The sequence below is a fragment of the Seriola dumerili genome, unplaced genomic scaffold, assembly GCF_002260705.1.
Source record: "Seriola dumerili isolate Sdu_G_001 unplaced genomic scaffold, Sdu_1.0 BDQW01000017.1, whole genome shotgun sequence".
Classification (NCBI taxonomy): domain Eukaryota; kingdom Metazoa; phylum Chordata; class Actinopteri; order Carangiformes; family Carangidae; genus Seriola; species Seriola dumerili.
Window position 1 is genome coordinate 15,514,543 of NW_019174272.1, and position 24,086 is coordinate 15,538,628.

The 24,086-nt window shown below is 39.8% G+C and overlaps 1 protein-coding gene across 3 annotated transcripts in view; it reads left to right on the forward strand.

Annotated features, from left to right (window-relative positions):
- Window positions 1-201: 201 nt before the first annotated feature.
- Window positions 202-24,086, forward strand: part of hace1 (HECT domain and ankyrin repeat containing E3 ubiquitin protein ligase 1) — an 86,855-nt gene continuing 62,970 nt past the window's right edge. For all 3 annotated transcript variants that reach the window (XM_022755389.1, XM_022755403.1, XM_022755398.1), the window contains exons 1-4: window positions 202-483; window positions 3,397-3,451; window positions 3,610-3,699; window positions 5,000-5,104. In XM_022755389.1, the coding sequence (XP_022611110.1) occupies window positions 393-483; window positions 3,397-3,451; window positions 3,610-3,699; window positions 5,000-5,104 (341 nt within the window). In that variant the 5' untranslated portion in view covers window positions 202-392. The remainder of the gene's footprint in view (window positions 484-3,396; window positions 3,452-3,609; window positions 3,700-4,999; window positions 5,105-24,086) is intronic.

A 24,086-nucleotide genomic window follows, 5' to 3' on the forward strand; every position in this document is an offset into this window, starting at 1 on the left:
ATTTCATTTATGTATTTTTGGAATATGAGTCAGTTACTAGACATTCTGATCCACACTCCATTCCAGGTGGTGGCGGTAATGCACCAATTCGTTGTTTGCCAATCGTCAATAAATTTCAAAGCACAATAAGAGCTAAGAACTACATCACCCACACTGCATAGGGTATGAACGTCATCATAACAGGAAGTCATAACGGTCGTTGTAGGTGAATGAGTTGAGCAGTGTGGCAGTAAAAAAAATAGTGTTTTGTAACTCACTGTCTGTCGGAGAAACGGTTCCCCATCTGCCAGCGCCCATGGACGACGCCCAGGAACAACACAACCACATTAGGAACAAGTAATTTGACGGGTGAGCCTTTGTTCCCTAGCTTCATCCTGGTGGAGCGATCACCTATGATGGAACGGGCGATGGAACAGCTCAACGTACAGCTCAACCGGCTGACCCGTTCCCTCCGCCGGGCCAGGACCGTGGAACTCCCAGAAGGTAACGATGTAGTCTTCGAAGCTTGACCCGCGAGCAACCAAAAATGGTCTTGACGTGCTCCTACAGACACAGTACCCTGCGTCGGCCTCTGTCAGTCTCACCGATAGTAAAGACTGGTACAGTCGAGTCTGTGGAATTAGTTATGATATACCTTGTTTGTATTCAGTTTCTGACTGCCAGCTGTCAAAGCATACAGGAGTTTCAGTCAAGTCAGACTGAAACTCCTGTATGCTAGGATTGGGGGCTATATTTTTTTAATTAAAAAAATATACTAGTGGAATGCTTAAAACTGGAATGCTGATGAGAAAGCAGATTCCTATACAATGTCTTGTAGGTGTTTGCAAAGTTTTTAGTCTGAAATATGACAAACTCATGTCTTCTTAATGAGTTCTTATAATGACTCATTTACTGCTGCTTATCCATTCTAGTTTGTGTAAGATTAGTTTGGGAATTACATAGCATAAACATGATTGCTATGAATATTCCCAGAATTAAAAAAAAAAGTTAGCTTTTAGTTCAACAGTATGAGTAATGAGAAAATAGAACTCAAAACACCCTTTTTGATCCCCCTCTTCCTGTTGTTGCTTTATAAAAGCATAATTCAACTCCAATACTGTGATGTACCCTTGTGTCTTCACTATGTTGTTTCTAATGAGAAACAACAACAACAAACTTACCATCAATCACAAAAACAGAGCCATTATACTCATGGTTCTCTCATTCCTCTGTTCACATACATCAGTCATGTCACAGATACAGAGCTTTAAAATAGAAGTGGTACATTGTAGGGTGAGGGTCCACATGTATATTGTTTGTATAAGCCTTTTCACAGCACAAATTTTGTCTTGTCATAGTAGGAAAAGCACAGGTGTTGCTCATAATATTAACAATGGCTCTGTTCTATTCCAGTGTCCCAGTAAACCATGATGGCAGTGCAACAGTGAGCCAATAATAATAGAAAACCAGGCCCCTGAAACTGAAGCAGCTGCATGGAAAAGAGTAGTGCTGCACAATTAATCGAAATATAGTCAAAATCGCAATATCCAAATCACAGGAGCTGCAATTGTTTGGTAAAATGTGTACAATTTTTATTCTCCAGACGTAAAGGAATGTGCTTGTTTCGTACAAGACCCATTTTCAGTGAAATTGAAATGTAAAAACTATTAATCCAACTGACATTGTGACTCATATCACGATCACAATATCTGCCAAAACAATCACAATATAATTTTGTTTTGCATATCGTGTGTAACAGGGTTCAATCTGCTCCTGAAAATATAGTTTATGATATCCCATTAAATCTCTTTTTCAACATAATAGTTACAGTCTCTGCATTGTGTAGTAGTCAGTGCAAGTAATGGCTGGCAGTTTGGTTGACTCCAACGCTCCAACGAAGAGACACAGCTCCGATGTCGATTCACTGATTTGCTCAGAAGCACTTCGGGATCTGGGGGATACAAGCCCGGTCTCAATAAAACAATTTAATATATTCACTTTCTCTCTTAGATTAGATACATTAAAATATTAATATTTACAGAAATCATTCACAGTCACTCACTCACCTCGGGGATACAAGCCCGGACTGACTTGTTCCCCTGGTAATGAACTTTATATAGATGTATTGTTACCTTGGTAACCTAGCTCTATTTATGAAAATACTAAATAACGTCAAAAAAATATATAAAAATGACAAAAATATGTATACTTTACACAAACTAATGAAGATAAATATACTGACAAAATTTAATTCTATACAAGGTTATTGTTGTGTATTTAATGTAACATGCTAGATCGACATGTTACACGTGCTGCCCTGGAAGAGTCATAATTCGTTTGGATATTTACATCTTTGCTTTTCTATCTATAACATAAAAATATGTGTGCTGTGAGAAAAGCCTGTTGTGTGTATCTCTGTGTATTCCATGTGAGACATGTACATTTGCAGGCATTTTCCCACTCTGGGAAACATAAATGTGGTACACCCAGTTTTTCCACAGAGTTTCTGCTGTGGAGCACAGCATACCAAAAACAAACACAGTATATCAGACAACATGAAGTGACTGTGTGTGGATTTGAAGAAATCCACTTGTAGTGACTCAACTGCTCACTGTTGTACTTATCTCGTAATTGTTCATGGGAGTGTTTTGGGGCGTAACATCCAATAAATCAATCACAGGTCAGTTGATCATATATTTTGACTGACCAGTTAGAGTAGTCCTCGCACATGCATGCAGCAGCTCAGTGCGCAGATGCAAAGAAGGGCTGAGCGAATCAATGTACTGTTCGTTAATAGATCCTCAGTTTGTTATGAAACTGTGGTGGACAAAAGTAAGTGATGAAAGAACGCTTCTCTGTAGAGTCTCGTGCAAGAGACATCCATATGAAATATGACACCGTTATATAACACACAACATGTCACAAAGATGCTCCGACCCTCTGAGGCTGTGTTATAATGTTTCACCTGACTTATCCAACATCTAAGAGCATTTTCAGCTCACTCTGCTTGTGTGTAACAGGCAGAGTGTATGTGCACTATGCGTGCGTGTATGTTGGCACATATTACTCTCCTGACAGTGCTCCTTAAAATTACAGTGAAATACTGCGCCACTGACTTAAGACCAGGTTAGCGCAATGACTTTCCACTTTCTCAAGATAACAATGCGCCAACAATGCACCTGACCACATCTAATTTAAAGACCAACACGCCCATGGGCACACAGATAGGCACAAGTGTATTTTCTATTTAATCAATGTGGGTGCTGGACGGAAAAATGACAGCTGCGTCGGTCTAACCCTAGCAAAGAGACTTGCGTTACGCTTTATGCTGGGTGTAAGATAAGGCCAGTAGTGTCTATTAAGTTTTGTCAAGTTTTGTCTGATAGTTTCATTCCTCTTCTGGCTTGCTCTCCACAGACAATGAGACTGCAGTGTACACACTCATGCCAATGGTCATGGCTGACCAGCACAGGTAAGCTTGGCATGTTTACATATTTTTACCAGTAGTAACAAGTCTCATTGTGTTTTTCCAATCATCTTTATGTCTGCTACCATTAGGTAGAGGTATAGTGAATTTGTGTGTATGTCTTTAGAAGAAATAATTTACTTGTTCCATCCTGTGTCTAAAAGGTCAGTGTCAGAGTTGCTGCTCAACTCCAAGTTTGATGTGAACTACGCCTTTGGACGGGTGAAGAGAAGTTTGTTGCACATTGCTGCCAAGTAAGATATTTTTCACTCACACCCTGAATTCTTTCAGGACTCTCTCTCGTCCAGCATATTTCAGAATTTGTTACAAAGAGATGTGGAGTAGTTGGGAGGCAAATGTCTGTATGACATGTAGCATTGTGTCTTTCCATTCCTTGTCCAGTAGGGCTATTTACTATATACCAACACTACCATGACACATCACAACTGATGGTCTCAAACACATAAAGAAGACGAGATCCCACTAATTTACTCTTGATGAGGCACACCTGTTGATATTAAAGACCTCATGAAGCTGGTTAAGATAATGCCAATATTGTGCAAAGCTGTCATCAAGATAAATGGAGACTAGTTGAAAGTAGTAGAAAAGTAGTAGTAAATCATCAGTTATGGAAGTTGTAGTTTGACAAAAAAAAAAAAAAAAAAAACTGAAATCAATTAGATTTTTCTAGTGGTTTTGGAGAAAAACTCTCCATAACAACTGACTGGACCCATTCCGCTGTGGTTAAGTTTATATATATATAAATGTTTCTTGGGTTGAAGGTAATTTGATTTGGGAACTAATGTACTACAAGGTCTATTGATAATTACGGCTGAACTTTATGATTACAGCTGAACCTAATGATTATTTTGAACATTGAAGAATTTGCCATTTTTCTGTAGCTGCAAAATCTACAGATGGGAAAGTAATTGAATTTTCAAGGTATGGGTGTATATGGAGATCAGAAACATCAGTATAGAGACCAAAAATCTAGTTTGGTACATCCTTATCCTCCTGATGACAATTAAAAATGGTAAATACATATATTATTATTCCATGTAAGTCTGTGTCTTGTATAGCACCCAAAAGCAACATTGTGTTTTCACACATAACTATATTTTCAGAACACTTTGAAATCCATGTGTTGTTTTGGTTTATACATTAAGCTTTATTTTGAAAAACATACACACCTGCTCACTCAATTATTCATATCATCCAGACTTTTCTCATGGTCATCAGTCATGCTCATCTTGATAATTGTCTGGGGTCAGTCCATCCAAATTGTGAAAAACATAGGATTGATAATTGGGGTCTGTTTTTTGAGTAGCAATTAGTAGTTAGCTATTAACTTAGTAGTTGGAGTGAAAACTGTGTCTAGTCAGGTCTATGGATTATTCTTCTTCAAATGTAATTTTTCAGTGCTAGATACTTCGAGAGAGGGAAATTGGAAAGTAGATGAAAACACTGTTTGTTGCTGATAACACTGACCTGTCACATTTTGAGAAGAAGGGAGTATGCAGGACAGCTAAGTTGCCCTGTATTTTCTCTTTACAGCTGTGGATCAGTGGAGTGTCTCGTTCTGCTACTAAAGAGGGGAGCCAACCCAAACTACCAGGACATCTCAGGCTGTACCCCTCTGCACCTTGCTGCTAGGAATGGGTATGAGTCTTGTAATACATCTATTTAAATGTTGGTGTTGTGTTCAGTTTTAATTCAGTTTTAGTATAAATTTTTCTTGTGACACTTTTGAGTTCACTTTTGGATATTCCAGGGTTTCCGAGCTGTTATCTTCTCTTTGTACTGTAGGTGTAACAGCAGGAGAGCTGCCAGTGCTCTTAGGACTAGCTTCCCTGCCATGAGTAGCAGAGCTGCTAGCATCCTCACCACTGTTGCCAGATTGCGTTTAAAACACAGTGGTTTTGCCTGACTTTCAGATGATTGATGTCTGTCTGTATTTGGTTTTAGAGGGATTTATAAGGATTTATTTTAATCGAAAGCTTTTATTGCACATAACGTTGTCAGCCTGTCTCTCACCTGCTCTGCTCTAGAATAGAGTAGAGAAACTGTAAATGACAGAAAAACGCAGCAGAGACTCACATTGAATTGAAATTAAAGAAGGGCACATAAATGAGGTAAATAAGTATTTTGTTTTTTTAATTTAAAAACAAATTAAATTTGTTTGTTTTTTTGGGCAGCAAGGTGATGCATTTGGCTGAATTTGAGCTCCCAGAATCCTACTGTATACCTCTGCATTCATCCTCTTGCTCTGTAAACAATTTATAAACACCAGTGTGCTAATTCCATCATGAGCAGAATGTTAAGACCGGCATACTGTGAGTTGTGCCCTAGCTGGAGACCCTTGGCTGGAGCCCAAGCAGCTGAGATTGACTGGTAACCTTGACAACAGTGACTCTAAGTGGGACCTCTCGGAGGCGACGTCGTTGTTCCCAGGATAACCAGCTCTGCCGATGTCTCTGAACTTTAGTGGCATTTGCCAGCAGACTTTCCGTCTCAGACACTCTTGCTTTCTGGTAGGCTTCTCTGCTGGCAGTCGTGGTCACATATGTTATTTGCTTGCTGTTTGATGCAGAATAAACTCTAATGCACTTAACTTTTGCTAGATAACTTGGCTGGCGCTGACCAGATGACTCCAAAACTGTCAAAAATCTTAAAATGAAAATTTGATAATAATTAAAAGTTACAAAATTTACTCTGAGGTACTTCTGCTGTTTTGGTTCCGTTAGTTTGGACTTGGCTTAAAATGAATGATAAAATGATAAATCGTGCTAGACAAAAAGAATGTTACTTGGAGCACGTGGCACAGAAAGAACAAAGAACATGGACAAACAATTAAGTGCAAAAGGGCAAAAAGCAATGTCTAAGAGTTGTGGCTAAGCCTATATGTAAGAGCAGATGGCTAAGAGCAATATGTGAAATTATCACAACTGTTTTATCTCCTGGAGGCTGGCGCACATTTCAGAGGCATCTCCTTTGTTTCATCTTAGAGAGGAGAGTTATTTTCCACAATCATTTAGAATTGTTCAATCAGTTTTCCTATAAAATGTGCACATCCGTCTTCCACCATGACTATAAAATATTGAATGACACAGCTGATCAAGCAATATATGTGACTGCTGGTCACTATTTAGAATTGGAATGTGGGTTATAGTTTCTGACTCTGGGGGAGAGGGTTGTGTGTGTATGTATTCATGCATGGCACAGAGAGTCCAGAATTCACACTAGTGATAATAAGTCCTGTTGGTGTTACTTTTCTTATATAAGAAACAATCAAATATCAATACAGATACAGTCTTATTGTTACAAAATGGAGATTTAAATTATATTCTCCAATTTGCCTGGTTGTCCATTGGTTGATCCTTTGGATCGGACCCTTTGACCCATGATGTGGCTGTTCAAATCTCTGACATGCTAAAAGCTGGTCTTTTTATGAGAGAAGGGTCCTTTGTCTCTGTTTCTTATCACTTTGATAGTTTGATAGTGGGAAGAGTAAGAAATTGTCAATTTGGGGTCAGTAACTCAGCATGTCCTTACTGTGAACTTCTTTAATGGCTTGTGATTGATGCCAGACCAGGTATGTCTGCTACACCTCTTTACTCCTCATATCAACAGACAGCTTCACCCCTAATATAAATGGTTACTCTCAACTCTCAATCAGCTCTGAGCCACGTTAGCCCTTTTGTGCATGCTGAAACAACACACAGCTACCCAAAAAACATGCGCTCACTGAACACTTATTAGGGACTTTTCCATAGGTCTACTCGCTGCAATTACAAAATCATGTGATAGCAGTTAAATACATCAAATCTTGCAGATGATCCAAATGATCAGATCAGAATGGAGAAAAATATGATCTCAGTGATTTGATGATTGTTGGTCTCAGGCTGATTTTAGGATTTCTGAAACTGCTGTTCTCCTTGGATTTTCTCATAGAGTTTACTCAGAATGGTGCAAAAAAATAAACATCTAGTGAGTGGCAGTGCATGGATGGGAACGCCTCATTGATGAGAGAGATCAAAGGTGAATGGCCAGTCTGGTTTGAGCTAAGTAGACGTTTATGGCACAACTTCACTTACTTCCAAGGTGCAAGGAGAAAGGAAAAAGTCTAAAGAACTTCCACCAATTGATCCAAATGCAGTCATGTGTACTTTATACATTGAGTCCTTATACACAAATATTCACCACCAGCAAGGCCTAGACACATTGGAACATTTCCTTAGCACCTGACAAGTGAGAACACCCTCTACCACTTTCCTTGTTAATTTGGCCCCTTTTTTGTTCTTAAGAGAAACAATTTCTTTTTTTAACGACATACCATACCTCCACATCTCGCACTGCAAAAGTGCACCTAGTCTTTTTGTCAGTCACCTGGAAAAAGAAATATTATACAAACCACAAAAACCCTTCCTCCCTTTTATAATTTCTTTGAAGCATTATATTGATGATGTATTTTACTTTGGTGCACCTCACAAAAAGTGGAGATAAAATAACAGTTGCGCCAGTTGATTCTTCTGGAAGAGCTAAAAAATTGTGCGCGCTTGGTTTCCACTTATTTAAGTGAACAGAGAGCAAAAATTGTAAGGGATGCTGCTGTAATGGTTGATGAATATGTTTCAGCCCATAGTGATAAGTTCCAAACTGAGGTTAAAACTCACACACCCTTGCAGCGTTCTCACTTTTCTAATAAGATTCCTTGTAGTAGTTCCTCTTCCTGTGCTTCTGCTAACAAAGTCTTCAGCTCTAAAAATGGACGCTCGGATAGGATTTGTTTCTTCGACAAGAAGCCAGGCCACATTGTAGCTGACTGCTCAGCTTTAAGTAAGAAGCAGAAATCATTATCCTTTGGTTTTCTTGCATTGCATGTACAACAGTAACCAGAGGCTGATGCATTGGGCCAACATTGTTCCTAACAACAATATGATTATTCGCCATAAAAAGGCCCAAGAAAATGTTGGGGCTGATGCTCTGTCATGAGTGTATGAATAATGTCACATAAGTGCCATCTTTATGAGGGGAAGTGTTACATAGTGTTGGATTCTGTTTTATTTTGGTGTTTCGTGTTGATCCTGATGCTGATCCCTCTTGGTGGATCGCCTCATTGACACACACCTGTGCTGACTAGTGGGCTGAGTCTATTTAGGCCGGCCCTTTGAGTCAGCTCTCTCTTTCTCCCTCCTGCTGCAGCAGCACCTTTGTGCAAGGTATCTATTTTCTTTTCAGTTTCCCCCATCTATTTTCAATAAACTTTCATGCAGTAAACTTCCTTCTGGTGTTGTGTCACCAGCCGTAACATAAGCTTTTTCTAGTATCGATACTGAAATGTCAACTCTCTGGCTAACAAGTGTGATGAACTGGAGGCTCTTATGACCAGCGAGCATATCATGAGTGTAGTCTCATGTGTTTCCCGGACACCTGGCTAAACAACAATACTCCTGACTGTTTACCTGGCTTACCAGCATGAGTGGACAGACGTCAGAGCAAATGGAAAGAAAAAAGGTGGACTGGTTCTGCTTGTGAGCAAAAGATGGTGCAGCCAGGTCATATCACAGTGAAGGAGAAGATCTGCTGTCGGGATATTGAACTGTTGGCAGTTGGTCTTGGACCATACTATGTACCAAGGGAGTTCTCTCACATCGTTGGCATTGTTTGTTTACATTCAACCACGAGCGGAGCTAGCTGTTGACTGTCCCACAAGGGAAAATAAGACACTTGATCATATTCTGGTTTTTCTTCAGCCTTCCTACAAACCCTGTTTACTGAGGCAGGCTGCAACCATCCACTCATTCAGGAGCTGGACCCTGGAGGCCAGTGAGTCTCTAAAAGACTGTTTTGAGTGCACAGATTGGAAAGTCCTGTTGGAGTCACAGGAAAGAGAGAGAGCGAGCACCGGTAAAATACTGCCCTTCACCTGTTAAATTATCAACCTAATTATAACCAACATTGGGTTTCTGTTATGACCATCTAGTACATGTGGCCTCCTCTGTCTCTCCATGCAGTTGCTAAAATGGTTAAAAATAAGTTTATATATATATGTTTATATATATTTATAAATATAAAGTTATATATAAAGTTCTATATTTTTTCATGCCTATGTCATATTCATATATCAGTTATATATAGTGTTGCTATTATCAGTATGACTATCAACAAATGTTTCCCTGTCTATATCTGCTGGGAACCACTCAGTCATGAGTGAAAAACAGGCTGTGCATCAAAGGGTTAAATCATGTATTTATGATATTCTATTGAGTAGATTTAAGAATATTGGGATATATATTGTGTATCGCGATATAGCCTAAAAATATTGCGGCCTTACTTTTAGGCTCAGCCATAGTGGTGATCCACGGTTTGTTGTTTGGAAAGCAGTGTACAGTGTCCATACAGAAGTTAATGCAGTCTGTGGTACATTCAACCATTCTATCAAGGTCAGTGTCCTTGCCGTTATCATTTTCCTGTGACTCAAACAGTACTTTCTAATTTGTGCACACAAAACAGTCCTCGAGAGACCAATTGGCTTCCAGGGTCCAGATCCTGAATGAGCGGGTATTCATGTAGTATCCATTATTTTATTAAATGAAAAAGGGCACACCCTTGAAAAGTTCAACGGTGTAGCCCGACAGAATGATTCACCTAAATGTATGAAAATTGGTTGGTATGTATAACACGTGGAGATCTACAAAAAGCTTCTTCAAGCCATAACGTAAACCCAATTGGAAATCCGCCATTTTGAAATTAGTGTGCAATTTTGGTGCATTTTTTTTGCCATTTCACGTGCTACAGTTTTAATCTGAATAACAAGTACAACCACATGACCTTTGAGAAACTTTTTCAGGGTCGTTCTGTGGCTGCCTGGTGAATTTGACAACAGGAAGTTATACAGTACATACAGTACATTATCCAATCTGCCCCAAATTTCATAAAATGCATAATGCCCTCATGATGCGTCACTGTGAAAATTGTGAGTTTTCCATGAATGGCCTAGCTGTGGTGGCTTGGCAAACTGGATGCTTCACCATGAAACTGGAAGTTGTTACAACTATAATATACACTCATCGGCCACTTTATTAGGTACACCTGTTCAACTGCTCGTCAACGCAAATATCTAATAGGCCAATCAAATGGCAGCAACATGTCAGCACATGGTCAAGACGATCTGCTGAAGTTCAAACAGAGCATCAGAATGGGGAAGAAAGATGATTTAAGTGACTTTGAATGTGACATGGTTGTTGGTGCCAGACCGGCTGGTCTGAGTATTTCAGAGACTGCTGATATACTGGGATTTTCACGCACAACCATCTCTTTTGGGGTCACCCAAAATAAACAGTCAGGGAGAAAGGGGTGTCTAGTCTGGTAGTTTTCTCTATACTGATATGAATGGCAGAGCAGAACTCCTGAATTTTTTGGCAGCTCCAAAGCATGTGTACTAGAGTACCATCTCCATCATGACACCTCCAGCACTCTGAACTGTCCACCAATCCCACCTTATGCAGCCTGGACGGTGTCCAATAGACTCTATAATTTTGATTTTAGAAAGGTCCCCATGTTTTATTCAGTTTGGCAAGTGAACCATGTATGGCTCAGAAACCATCTAGTTTACAAAAAAAGGACTTGGGGACAAAAATGGGTATGCATTGAAAAATCTAGGATAGTTTGGGGAGGATGTTCATCTTTACAGAGTTAACCCGGGCTACAACCCGATACTCTCAGGGGGCAAGAACCACTGTGCCATATGCTGAGAGTGAAAACATGATGATAAAACAACTTGTTAGGCACCACTGGCCTCTGCAGTGTCTGGAGGTTCATTTGTGGACGTTTATTGTTCCACAAGAATTTATTACAAGATTGATCAAATTGTTCAAAGTAGTGTAAAGGAATTCTCACTGTGAGAGCCTGCAGTAGGTAGTTAAATTTTGGAGTGCAATTAATTTTTATAATGTTTGCCTTTCCCCAGAGAGAGGGTCCCCCTGCCTTCTGAGTTCAAATAGAGGAGAGATGATGCTGTTGGTGAGCACAGATGCTTTGGGATGTATCAGACTAATCTAATCTAGGAGCTTTTTTCTGAAACCAAAACATTCCAGGGTGGAGAAAAAATATTGCCACTCAACCCCTAACCGGTGCCTTTTTTGCCCATATAACATCGACAAATCTTCTAATGTTGTCTGCTGAGGAGCGGGAGCATATGAATCCAACCTGATCTGGATGGATCAAGGAGGTTATAACCCTGTCCAGGTATTTTAGATAGTATCTCACTGTCACAGGAGGTTAAACTAATGGGTCTGAATTTCTTACAGTTTAAAGCAGGAGTTGGCAAGTAAGTTTGGCCATCTACTGGTGGGCAATAACGTAATCAAAGCCTAAATTTAAGAAATGAATGATAAAAATGCCACTGGATTTTGCAACGGACTGTTTTTTGTTGTAACTGCTGGATAAAAATAACTCATGAAATGAGTTGATAGATAGATAGACAGATAGATAGATAGATAGATACTTTATATATCTCGTAGGTGGAGTTCATGTGTCAGTTAGCTCATTGTTAATAATAACAGTTAATAATTAAACAATAATAATTAAATTAGTGCACTTCCTTTGGCTCAGTCTTCGTCTTGGAGGTATTTACAAGGAGTCAGTTCTTGTTGCTCCATTCATTGAAGTCCATCATCAGATCTCTGTACTCCTCTTCCTGCCCATTCCTGATACACGCCACAATATCTGTGTCATCCGAGTATATCTGGATGTGGCAAGACTCAGAATTGTATTTAAAGTTGGCCGTATACAGGGTGAACAGGAACGGAGCCAGAACAGTCCCCTGTGGAGCCCGCGTACTGCTCATGACTGTCTCTGAGACACAGTTACCCAGCCTGACGTACTGTGGTCGTCTTGTCAGGTAATCCACAATCCAGGACGTGAAGCAGGGATCCACCCCCTCCCTTCCAGCTTGGATTTAGGCATGGGGGTTGGATGGCATTACATGCACTAGAAAAATCAAAGAACATAATCCTTATGCAACCACTTGGCTCATCCAAGTAGGAATGGACCCGGTGGAGCATGTAAACGACAGCATTATCCACTCCAATATGTTCTTTGTAGGCGAATTGTAGGGTCTCTAGTGCATTTTCAACCTGTGGCCTCAGAAGGTGGAGAAGTGGCCGCTCCAGGGTCTTCATGATGTGTAATGTGAGGGCCACCGGTCTGTAGTCATCAGCCGGTCTTCCTACTTTAGGTACCGGAACAAGTTATGATGTTTTCCACAGGACCAGGACCCTCCCTGTGTGTAGACTTAAGTTGAAGATCCTCTGGAGAGGTTCAGCCAGCTGGGCTGCACAGTCCTTTAACAGCCTCGGACACACACCATCCGGGCATGTTGCTTTTCCAGGACGTAGCCTCATCTCCTTCACTGTAAAGGACAGGACACTTGACCCCAGTCAGGAGGGAGTTGCAGCTGCATTGTCAGGTTTTGAAGGAGATGCTGTAGGAGAAGCTGCAGCCAGTGATGGTACTCATCTTCTTCCACACCTATCTGGTGTTGTTGTGCCACAGCTTCCTCTCTCCTTTCCTTTTGTAGTCCTTCTTCGTCTGCTTTAATCTCCCCTTCAGCTCTTGTTGCACACACTTGAGCTTCTCCCTGTCTCCATCCCTGGCCTCCTTTTTCTGGTTGAAGAGGGTTTTGATGTTATTGGTGATCCAGGGTTTGTTGTTTGGAAAGCAGTGTATAGTCCAGCTGGTATTACAGTGTCCATACAGAAGTTAATGTAGTCTGTGTTACATTCAACCATTCTATAAAGGTCAGGGTCCTTGCTGTTATCATTTTCCTGTCATGGTCAGGAAATTAAGGTCATCATCATTAATGGTCATGAAATGCTCTTAAGACCTGTGTTTTAATTCCCTTTCCACATTGTGAATAATAAATTATTAAGATTTTAATTTTGAGAATGACTGACAGCTTCTTTGTTACAAACTAACTTATTCTAATATTTTGTTGACATACTTTTACTCTCAATTATTTCTTGGCATCAGTGACCCCCCTCCTTATGAACAACATATGTAGCTTCTTTTTCTAAATCATTTGCATTCTGTATGTATGCTATTACATTAAATGTAGTGGAGTTAGCTAAACAATTAAGCTAGCAGGGTAGAGAAAAGGTCGCTAACTGAAAGTTTCAAGAAGAAAATACAGAGGCACGAAAATGGAAAATTGAAGCACTGACGGCAAGCTATAAACATACAGAAGCAGGATCCTATAGCAAGGTCTCACAGCTCAAGAGAAAGTGACAATTACGTTGCTGAAAGCATCTTAGTTGCTTGCATGGCACAACAGGCATTCACTGATGCAGAGGTTTTCAATGAGGTTATGGTGACATTTTTGGAGGAACTGGCAACTGACAATTCGATGGATGGTATACACACAAGGTAATGGGAAACAGGTGGAAACAATCAGGGCGGGGCAGACAATCAGACCAGTAGGAAACACACAAGGGAAGGAGGAAGTTACCTGAAACGAGAGGAGAGTTAGGTTTTCAAAATAAAACAAGAAGTCACGAGACTGACAAAACTAAACATAACTTAACGTCTCTTCATGGACAATACAGGATGTAGCCCCGATGTGCGTTGATGTTAGATATTTTGATGGAAAGGAGTTCAGGGAAGAGCTGCTTTGTCTTATTCCATTAGAAGAGCACACCACTGGGGACATTTTATTTACTAAACTGGAAGAGTTGTTTAGCCTGCAGTCGTTATCATTTCAGAAGATTAACGTGATCATGACGGACAAGGCTCCAGCTATGGTGTGAAAGCACAGAGATCTGGTGAGTGGTGCGTGTCATTAAATTTGTCATACGTACCTCAAGCACCCAGCACCACCTATTCTGATAACTTGTGGCAACTTCTGGAGTCAGAAGAGGTCACCTATGATGACCTGCTTCATAATAACGTGAGCTAGATAAGTAAAGAAAAAGCGTTGGACCTCTTTTCTGTGCACTACTGGATAAGGTCAGGCGTTTCGGAGATTAAGCAAGGTTAGAGCAGTGGCTGACCACCTTGCTCTTCTGGACGACGAAAAGTTCATGTCCAATGTAGCATTTTTAGCAGATATATTTGGCCACCGAAACCAGCTTAACCTGCAGCTACAGGGGAGATACAAAACAGTATTGGACATCGTTGAAAAGCTGGAGTCAATCACGAGGAAGCTGGAAGCTTGTCAGACATATCAACCGGCAGGCTTCTAGACTTCAGTACACTGAAAACACAAGTGATAGTTTTTTTTTTGACATTTATTTTTTATTGCGGCCACAAGATTACAAGCATTATTCTTACATCACTTCTTCTTTTTTTTTTTTTTTTTTTTTTCATATACATTTCAATACAGAAAAAGGAAATAAACTAATCCCTTTTGGTGAGAGAGTCTTTGGGGATCATTATATCAACAGTTTCTATTATGGCCATGAATTTTAGACATTTCAATATTCTCATAACAAGAACAGTTTGAACATGGGGGTTCCACACTTCACATTTCTTAAAAATAAAATTAAACATAAAATTACACCGTAACAAGAAAGATTATTCATCAGCAAAAGTCTGATCTTATGTTTTTAACATAACCAGTAAATTTAGACCACATACTGTAAAATTTCTCAGTTTGTATTTTAAGGGAGTAAGACAATTTCTCCATAGCATATATATCACGAGTCACATCTAACCATTCTTCTATGGTGGGAGTATTTGGTTTTAACCACCTTCTTGAAATACTCTTTTTGCTTGCAGCCAAGAGTATAAGCAGTACTTTTTTATCTCCATAGTCCCATCCGTCAAAAGTAATATTCCCTAAAAACAAAGTGTCAAACCTATGGGGTATGTTTACCCCAAAGATAGCTTCCAGATGGCAGTGTATTTGTCTCCAGTATACTGTTAAGACTGGGCATTCCCAAAAGATATGGAAGTGATTGGCTTCACTGTTTCCACAAGCTCTCCAACAACCTGTGTTTGGTATTAGTGTTTGTTGTTGCAAAGGTGTAATGAAAAATCTTGACAAGTTTTTCCAGCTATATTCTCGCCATGTATTCGAGCAGGTTGTCTGTCCACTCGTCTGAGGACAGTGAGAGACCGCATTCCTTTTCCCATTTCTGTTTGATATACAATGAATTGTGAGAGCTGACTTGGCGTAGCCCATGGTACAGTTTAGATACAACCTTAGTACATAATGATGAATTGCTTGCTTTTTTAAACACTTTTAACACACCTGTCTTTTCCAACTCCTGTGTCCCAGCAATGTTTTCGTTAAAGTGGTGTCTGGAGGTACCTATAAAAATCCTGACACTGTAGGCCATGCTCTTGCTGTAATGATGCAAAGGTCTTCAATGTCCCTTTATGAACCAAGGTGGAATAGTTTGAGAGGCCCATTTTAATCCAAGTCTTAAATCTGGCATCTAACTTATTTGGAGAGAAATCAGTATCAAATACACACCATCTCAGTATTCTTAGAGCCTGTTCCATATTGCAGAGTTTTACTGTCTTCTGCCACATCTTCAGTGTTATATTGATCCCGGGATTATTATTTTCTAACATACTGTTTAATAAATTATTGTCTGGTATTATAGCTGCTAATGGAATCCCTCGACTCATTTTCAGCTCGATGTCCATCCATCTTGCAGAGTATGATGGATTGCACCAGTACACTAAAGGTCTTAGTTGGGCTGCATAGTAGTAGTCACGCAGACAAGGAAGACCACTACCTCCACATTCCTTGTGTAGCTGTATGTTTTATATCTGATCCTAGGTTTTTTGCCTTGCCATAGAAATCTTGATATCAATTTGTCCCACTCCATGAACTGTTTAGTGGGTATTTCGACTGGGAGAGTCAGAAAAAGGTATAACAGTCTCGGTAGTACATTTATTCTTACAGATTCTACTCTGGAATTCAAACTCAGAAATGAGATGAGGCTCTATCATTGTATATCTGATTTAATGTTTATGTCTAAGGGACCATAATTCAAAGTAAATAGTTTTGAGGTATCCTTGGGTAAATTAATGCCCAGGTATCTTATGCAGTCCTCATCCCACTTCAAATGATACTTCTCCACCAAATAATCAGGTGGTTCATAATTAAATGTAAGCACTTGAGTCTTTTGGACACTCAATTTGTATCCCGAAATATCGCCATATTCCTCCAGGAGATCCATCAATTTAGGGAAGGTTAGAGTGGGCTGTGAGAGGTATCCTAGGACATCATCAGCAAATAATGCAAGTTTATGTTCATCAGAGTCTATGTTTATTCCTTTAATGTTGTGATTCTGCCTTATCCACTGACTCAGAGGTTCAATAAACAGAGCGAAAAAGCAGAGGGGAGGCTGGACACCCCTGTCTTGTTCTGCATTCTAATATGAAGGGTTTTGATAAGGCACCGTTAACTTTAATCCTTGCAGAGGGGCTATCATATAGAGTTTGAAATGTCTCAATAATACACTTGTGGAAACCAAATTTTTCTAATACTTTATATAAAAAACACCACCTTGTACAAAAGATCCTCCCTCTGTGAATTTTTTTTCATTGTTTTTTGCCGCATATGTGAATTCCTACACGGCAGAGGTCCTTGGACGCACCACACACGTATTGCTCGGCTCAGAGGAAACATCGGCTGAACTATCTCTCAATATATCTATAGTGTGTGCGTCCATTGAGCCGTGAGTTATGATGTTTATTTCTATGTTACACTCCGTTGATGTTTATGTTGTTCCATGTGAGTCTGTTTTGATGACTTCATAGTAGTTTTTGCCATCAGTTTGTATTATGCGATGAGCAATTAGCCGCTAATGAGCGACATGGAGCTAGCTGCTAATTAGCAATAGCCTGAGAGGTTTAAGTTGCTATATTGCTTATTTCTGTTGTTTATACCTTACCTACTGCTGTTAATTTATCAGTGACAGCGTATGTTCAGCTTATGTTGTATCCAACCCTGTAGATTAATGCTGACTGTGACTTCATAACTAATCTTGAGCTGTATTTTCAGTTGTTATCTGGATAGAGATATCTAGCTCAGTATCTTATGTCTAAGTTGTATTTTATTTCTAATCCATCTGTATTGTTGTGCTTGTATTGCAGAAACCACACACACACACACACACACACACACACACACACACACACACACACACACACACACACACACTCATTAACCCAAAACTCAGATAAACAGCTTGAACTTTATTAAAGGACTCTGCCTCTTCTTAATGCACCCTGAACATTCCAACCGTGTCCTGACCCAACACTCTGAAGCGATTGCTGCCACCTAAGATCCTATATAGTCAGTCTGTCATACACACCTGACGGAGTCAAAAGCCTTTTCTGCGTCTAGACTTACAAGCATTGCCTCGGTGCCTTGTTGCCTGATATGGTTAATAATATGTAGGGTCCTTCTCAAATTATCTTGTGTTTGTCTGTGTCTAATAAAACCAGTCTGGTCTGAGTGGATTAATTTAGGTAGAATCTTGTCTATTCTGCGCGCCAGTATTGATGTAAATAGTTTATAGTCTACATTTAGTATACTAATAGGGCGAAAACTACCACACTCAAGTTTATCTTTTCTGTCTTTAGGAATTAATGAAATTATTGCTTCCCTCCATGAAGGTGGAATTTTCTTTTCCTTTAAAAACCAGTTGAAGGACGCCAGTAGTGTTGGGATCAGCTTCTCTCGCATAGTTCTATACCATTCCGCAGTGAAACCATCTGGGCCTGGTGACTTGTTTGCCTTCAATTTGGAGATAGCTGAATTTAATTCTTCACTTGTTATTTCGGATATCAATCCTCTATTTTGTTCTTCAGAGATGGAGGGTAACTCAAGAGAGGCCAAAAAAGAGTCAATATGGGAGGAATTATCAATATGCGGTTGAGAATAGAGTGTTTTGTAAAACCTTTCAAAACTCTCTTGGATCTTCTCTAGCCTGTGTTCAATTGTCCCAGATTCTGGGTTTCGTATCTTAGGTATGGTATTATCAGCTTGCTGTTTTCTTAGTTTGTATGACAGAAGTTTCATTGTCTTCCCTCCAACCTCATAATACCGCTGTTTCAAAAATATTAAATTTTTTTGTATTTCTTGTGTTCTTATTTCATCTATCTCACGCCTTATCTCTTTCATTTCTTGTTTCACCCTGTTGTCTGATGTTTCAATGTGGACCCTTTGCAGATGCTTTAATCTACTCTCCAGATCTTGAAGTTTTTGTCTTCTTAACTTCTTCATGTGTGAGGTGGTGGCAATGATCTTTCCCCATATAACTGCTTTAAGTGTGTCACTTCCCCGTTATCATTTATCTCTAAGAATGTGTTTATTGCTCTTGTCAGGTATTCCTCGGTCTGTGGATTATTCAATATATTTGAATTTAGTCTCCACGAGGTAGATCTTTACCCCCTGTTCAAGCTCACAGGTAAGAACACAGGACTGTTGTCCGAAAGAGTCATACAACCTATATCACATCGTTCTATCATATGCAAGTCTTTGTTAAAGGTAAAAAAATAATCAATTCTAGTGTAAACTGCATGTGGTGGGGAGCAATAAGTGTAGTCCCGACTAGTGGGATATAATTCCCTCCATATAGCTACAATTCCCAGCTCCCTCATCAAGGCAAGGATTCTCTTATTTATAAGTTTTGTTTCTGACTTACCGCTAGAGACATCTAGTTTTGGATTCAGATGCATATTAAAGTCTCCACCGCAGATAACAAGCCCTTGTGCTTTTGTTACCATCAGATCAAACATTTTCCTATAAAACATCCAGTCACTAACTGGGGGAGTGTACACATTTAGGAAAGTAACAGTAATACCGTCCAGTTTGCCTATTATCATTACAAACCTGCCCTCTGGGTCTTTGAGTTCTGACGTGCTCATAGTTCACCCCTCTTGATATCAGTATAGCTACCCCTCTTTTGTGTCCAGATTTGTAGGAAGAGGAGTATACATGCTTAACGCCCATTCTCTTTAATTTAGCATGCTCAGTATCATTAAGATGTTTCCTGGAGAAAGGCTACTTGGACTCTGTCTTTCTTAAGTTTAGACAGAATTTTCCCTCTCTTGACTGGGTTATGGATCCCATTAACATTATGGGAAGCTAATCTTATGTTTTGCATCTAAGTTATATCAATAATCGTGTCCTTCATTTAAGTGCAGAACATCCCCTGAACAGCATAAACAAATACTGAACATTTAAGAAAAATGAAAATAAAGAATAAAACCAAAAAAACAACAAGATCTTCCACGTTGCAGGTCTTACTTATGACCTTAAACCTGATGGTAGTAAGTAGCTTTAAAGGAAAACCTCCCACTCCAAACAGAGTGGAGGGCCCCTCACAGAGAGGCGCTATTGTCCGTGGTTATCCAAATGCTTATTCAATTACTATTGTCTAGTCGTTAAAGGCACAGAAATTCACTTTTCTTCTAACTCGGCAAAACAGTCAAATATGCAAACTCACCATACCAAAGAGAGTGAATCTCTTAGGAGAAATGTTGTCGCTACTAACCACTGTCCATGTTTACAGGTGGGGGATCTCTTTTGAACACTTGTAGCTTCTCTATTGAGGACGGTGTTCTCTCGTCCGTTCGACGGGCTCGTCTGCTCCTCCGCCAGCCTAGGTGTTGTAGCTGCTCCATCATGGTCTCTGGAAGTCTGATGATCTCGACGCTGAAGCCCCTCTTAGCCATATCCTGCATTGCCTCTTCCAGAGTCTCGTAAATCTTGATTCCTTCCCGATATTTAACTTTGAGCCTGGCTGGAAACATAGTTTGAAACTGTATGCCTCGGTTCTTCAGAGTTTTTCTGGCTTATGCATATTCTTTCCGCTTCTGGAGAATGCGTGGAGGGTAGTCGTTGTCGACATTGATTCGGTTTTCTTGCCATATCAGCCCTTTCTTCTGCCAAGCTTTGCGAAGTAACATTTCTTTAGTTCTGAAGCTGGAGAACTTCACGAGGATGGACCTTGGCTGTGCGTGTGGTGGAGGCTGAGGTCCAAGTGTGCGGTGGGCTCTCTGTGTTTGCAGGGTGGCAGTGTCTGTTATGTCGAGGTTATCCCCAAACAATTTTTCCACAAACTCAACCATGGTTGGCGAGTCCTTTTCGGCCCCTTCAGGAATCCCGTACAGGCGGATATTTTCTTGTCTTGAGCGGCTCTCTTGTTTGCTTATTTTAGCTTCCATTTGAGCTTGGAGTTTTAGCATTTCTGACATGATATCCTCTGTGTTTTGTATTCTTTCTTCAGCTTTCATAATTCGCTCTTCAGCTTCCTCGGGTCTTGTGTTCGTTTTGGTTATTTTCTCTTTAATATCTTCGAGTTGAATCTTGTTATCTTGCCGAAAATCTCTCAGTTCCTTGAGAATCAGTCCCAGATTAGCCGTGTCTTCGTTAGAGCTAGCGCTAGCCGTCTCACTCTGTGCTCCTGTCTGCCATGTATTTTTGTTTTCTTTTACGTCTTTTTTTGCCTTGGCCGACATTGTTACCCCTTTAACGCAGCTATCATAAGTCTCATAAAAAGTTCAGAGTTTCAGGGGCATGTAAAATATCTCGCTGTTCGGGAGAGGTTTCTCTATGCTGCCATTCCCTGTGCGCCCCAACCGGAAGTCCCAACACAAGTGATAGTTTTACATTAACAATGTTCCCCTTCACCTATACATGCGAGTCAGTCAATTAATGCAATAAAGATGCATGAGAGGAATCGTTTGGCGCATAACGTCCTTGGGAAACTGCCTGCGAATTGCAGTGACATCCATATCACCAGACATTCAAAAAAATCATGACCAGTGGGACATGCCAGTTTTCACATTTTCACATTAAGTGAGTACTAAGCCTGTTGTTTTTGTATTTAATAGCCAAATTCTGTTTTGAATGTAGGCCTAGTTACTAAATTTCATCAAATTTGTATACCTAATGTAGCCTACTGTGTGCTCTGTTGTTTCAGGAGCATAGGTCTATGCACCACCACCCCTCCCAAGCCGTTGTGCGTTTATGATCAAGCAGATTCATGCTTTGTTTTTTTTCTTTCTTTTTTTTTTGTTAATGTTTTTCATTAAATGAAAGTGCTTTGTTACTGTTCGTGTGTGGCACCATGGGGCTCAATAATATAGACTTATAAGTAGTTTTGAATTATTTACTGAACTGTTATTTTTCATACCACGTATTGCATTGGTTTGCTACTTCATAGGTTTGAGTGAGAAACATAATGTTATGTTCTTTTGATCAGAAATTTTCAGAATAAAAGCTCCCAATTAGCTCAAAATAAAGCACTGTTTCAAAAAACAAACTTTCTTGTGCAATTATTTTTGTAGGTAAAATTACTAAAAAGGAAGTGAATCTGTGGGTAAATCTTGCCATGACAGATATCAATTTGCCAGATCAATTTCAGCACCAGGCGCTGTCCTGCTGACAGTGCAGCCTGCAGCCTGATGTGTGACTGTTTTTGTCTGTCATTCACTTTCAACATGGATAGAAGTATAACAAACATTTTTCATGTGGGGTTAGATATTATTGCTTGCGGGCCAGTTTTGGACTACAGGCCACCAGTTTTAGTAATGGAACAGTTGCCGACCACTGATCTAAAGGTTCCCTTTTTGCTAAAGCTTCGTTATAAGTGTTTAGGAGTAATGGTGCTAAATCCTTAACATAGGCCTTGTAGAACTCGGCTGTGTAGCCATCTAAACCTGGCACTTTACCTAAAGGTAGGTGCTTAATAATGTCAGCTATCTTACCAAAGGTAATGGGTGAATCAAGACATTCAAGATGGTCCTCTGACTACAACAGAAGATTGAGAGTTTCCAGAAATGAAGTAATATCTTTTTTGTCCACATTTGACTCTGAAGTGTAAGTTTTACATAAAAGTCTCTAAAAGCCACATTTATCTCCTTAGGATCAGAAAAAAGTACTACCTACTAATGGCTGGAATAGTGCTTTTTTCTTCTTTTTGTTTAATATATCTGGCAAATAGTCAACAGCCTTATCACCCTCCATTTTTGTCTGGCCTGAAAGAGGGAGAATTCTGGCCTTTGAGTCATAATTTAATTAAATTCACACTTAGTCTAGTGTAGTCAGCCTAGTAAAATTTATGGTGGAAATGTTTCTTTTTTTCAAATTTAACTCTGCAACACTTTAAGCTGCTGAAGTTTCGCATTATTTTCCTTCCTCTTAAACGAGGAGTGTTGAATTATATGACTTCTCAAAAAAGCTTTAAAAGCCTCCCAGTCTATTCCTGCCGATAGAGCTGTAAATTGTTTTTCTAAGTATAGGTTAATACTATAGCAGATAACAGTGGCTGGGATACCAGAAAGAAAGAACTATGGGGTGAAGAAAAGAATGTATAATCCCTTTTATGATGGGTTTTGTAGCTGCCAAACATCTATCAAACATAAAGCCGGACATATTTTTGAGCACTACATGCGCTCTGGAAGTGAGGACCAATGGAGAGCTGCAGTCTAATACTGGATCCTTTACTTCATTAAAATGCAGGATCGACTATATTTGAAACATAGACATTTGCTAGTATAATGTTATTACCCTTGATCTCGCAAAGCACCAATAGGATGCTACCTGACTAAATGACTCTCAAATTGAGAAATGCAGTTAGTAATGTCAGCCAATTTGCTATGTGTAGCACTTGTTGTAACCTGTATAGCCTCTAGCTTCTTGTCATGGGCCTCACACTTTTCCAAGATTAGTGCAGTACATTTAGAAAACTTGTTTGCCACTTCAATGGAGATAGAACTAGCAACAGGAGTATCGCTGTTGGGACAGTCACAAGGTGGCGATGTTCTTGGGTTAGCTTGACTAGCTTTAGCTGCATCATTAGCTTTCACTCCATCAGAGCCAGTACTCGAGGGATTTGTGGAATTTCTTGTAGCATTTGGCATTGTTGCAGTGTATTGTCATATATATTGTCATTTGGCCAGATAACTCTAACAGATAACTAAGCAAGCTCTTTATTAGGTTTCAAAGCTAATTGTGTGCAGGGATAAGCACAGCTCCAACATGACTCCATTGTAAATCTTATTTGTGAGCGCAGTCTCCCTTGGTTGTGATGATGTAGGGTGGTTTTAAGTGGTCTCCTGCCAGCTCGGCGTCCGTAAGAGTGTGACAGCTCGCTCAACGTTACTTGCAGTTTAGACTTTACTTTGCTAAAACACAGAAGCTGAAGAAGAAAAAATGTGCAACTGTACAAATATTTAAGGTCTAGAATGTATGTACCATTTTACACCACCTCCATCTATTGTGGTATAGATGTGTGGACAATAGCTGACGCTACTTGCTCTGTAAATGTAGAGTTACCAGCCTTCCAGTGGCTGCCCAGACACAAATAAATATCATTAAAATGGGCCAGGCTAATAGAAACATTTTAAGACACAATATAAAAATTTAACCATGCACAAGACGAGACAAAATCTTTCCTGTATTTCTATTTGATTCTAGTGTCTCCATCCTGAAGGGGTCTGTGAAACAGAATCAACAGCTGAATAGCTTGTTTGAGAGCCATTTTGTCCTAAAATGTTGCTAGTCATTATTGTGCAGCTCTGTGGAAGATTTCCAAATCAACAAATGTTTGTTCAGAGCCTCTCTCTTGCTGTGCTACTGGCAGTACTGTTTAGCCGAATTCATTGAAAGCAC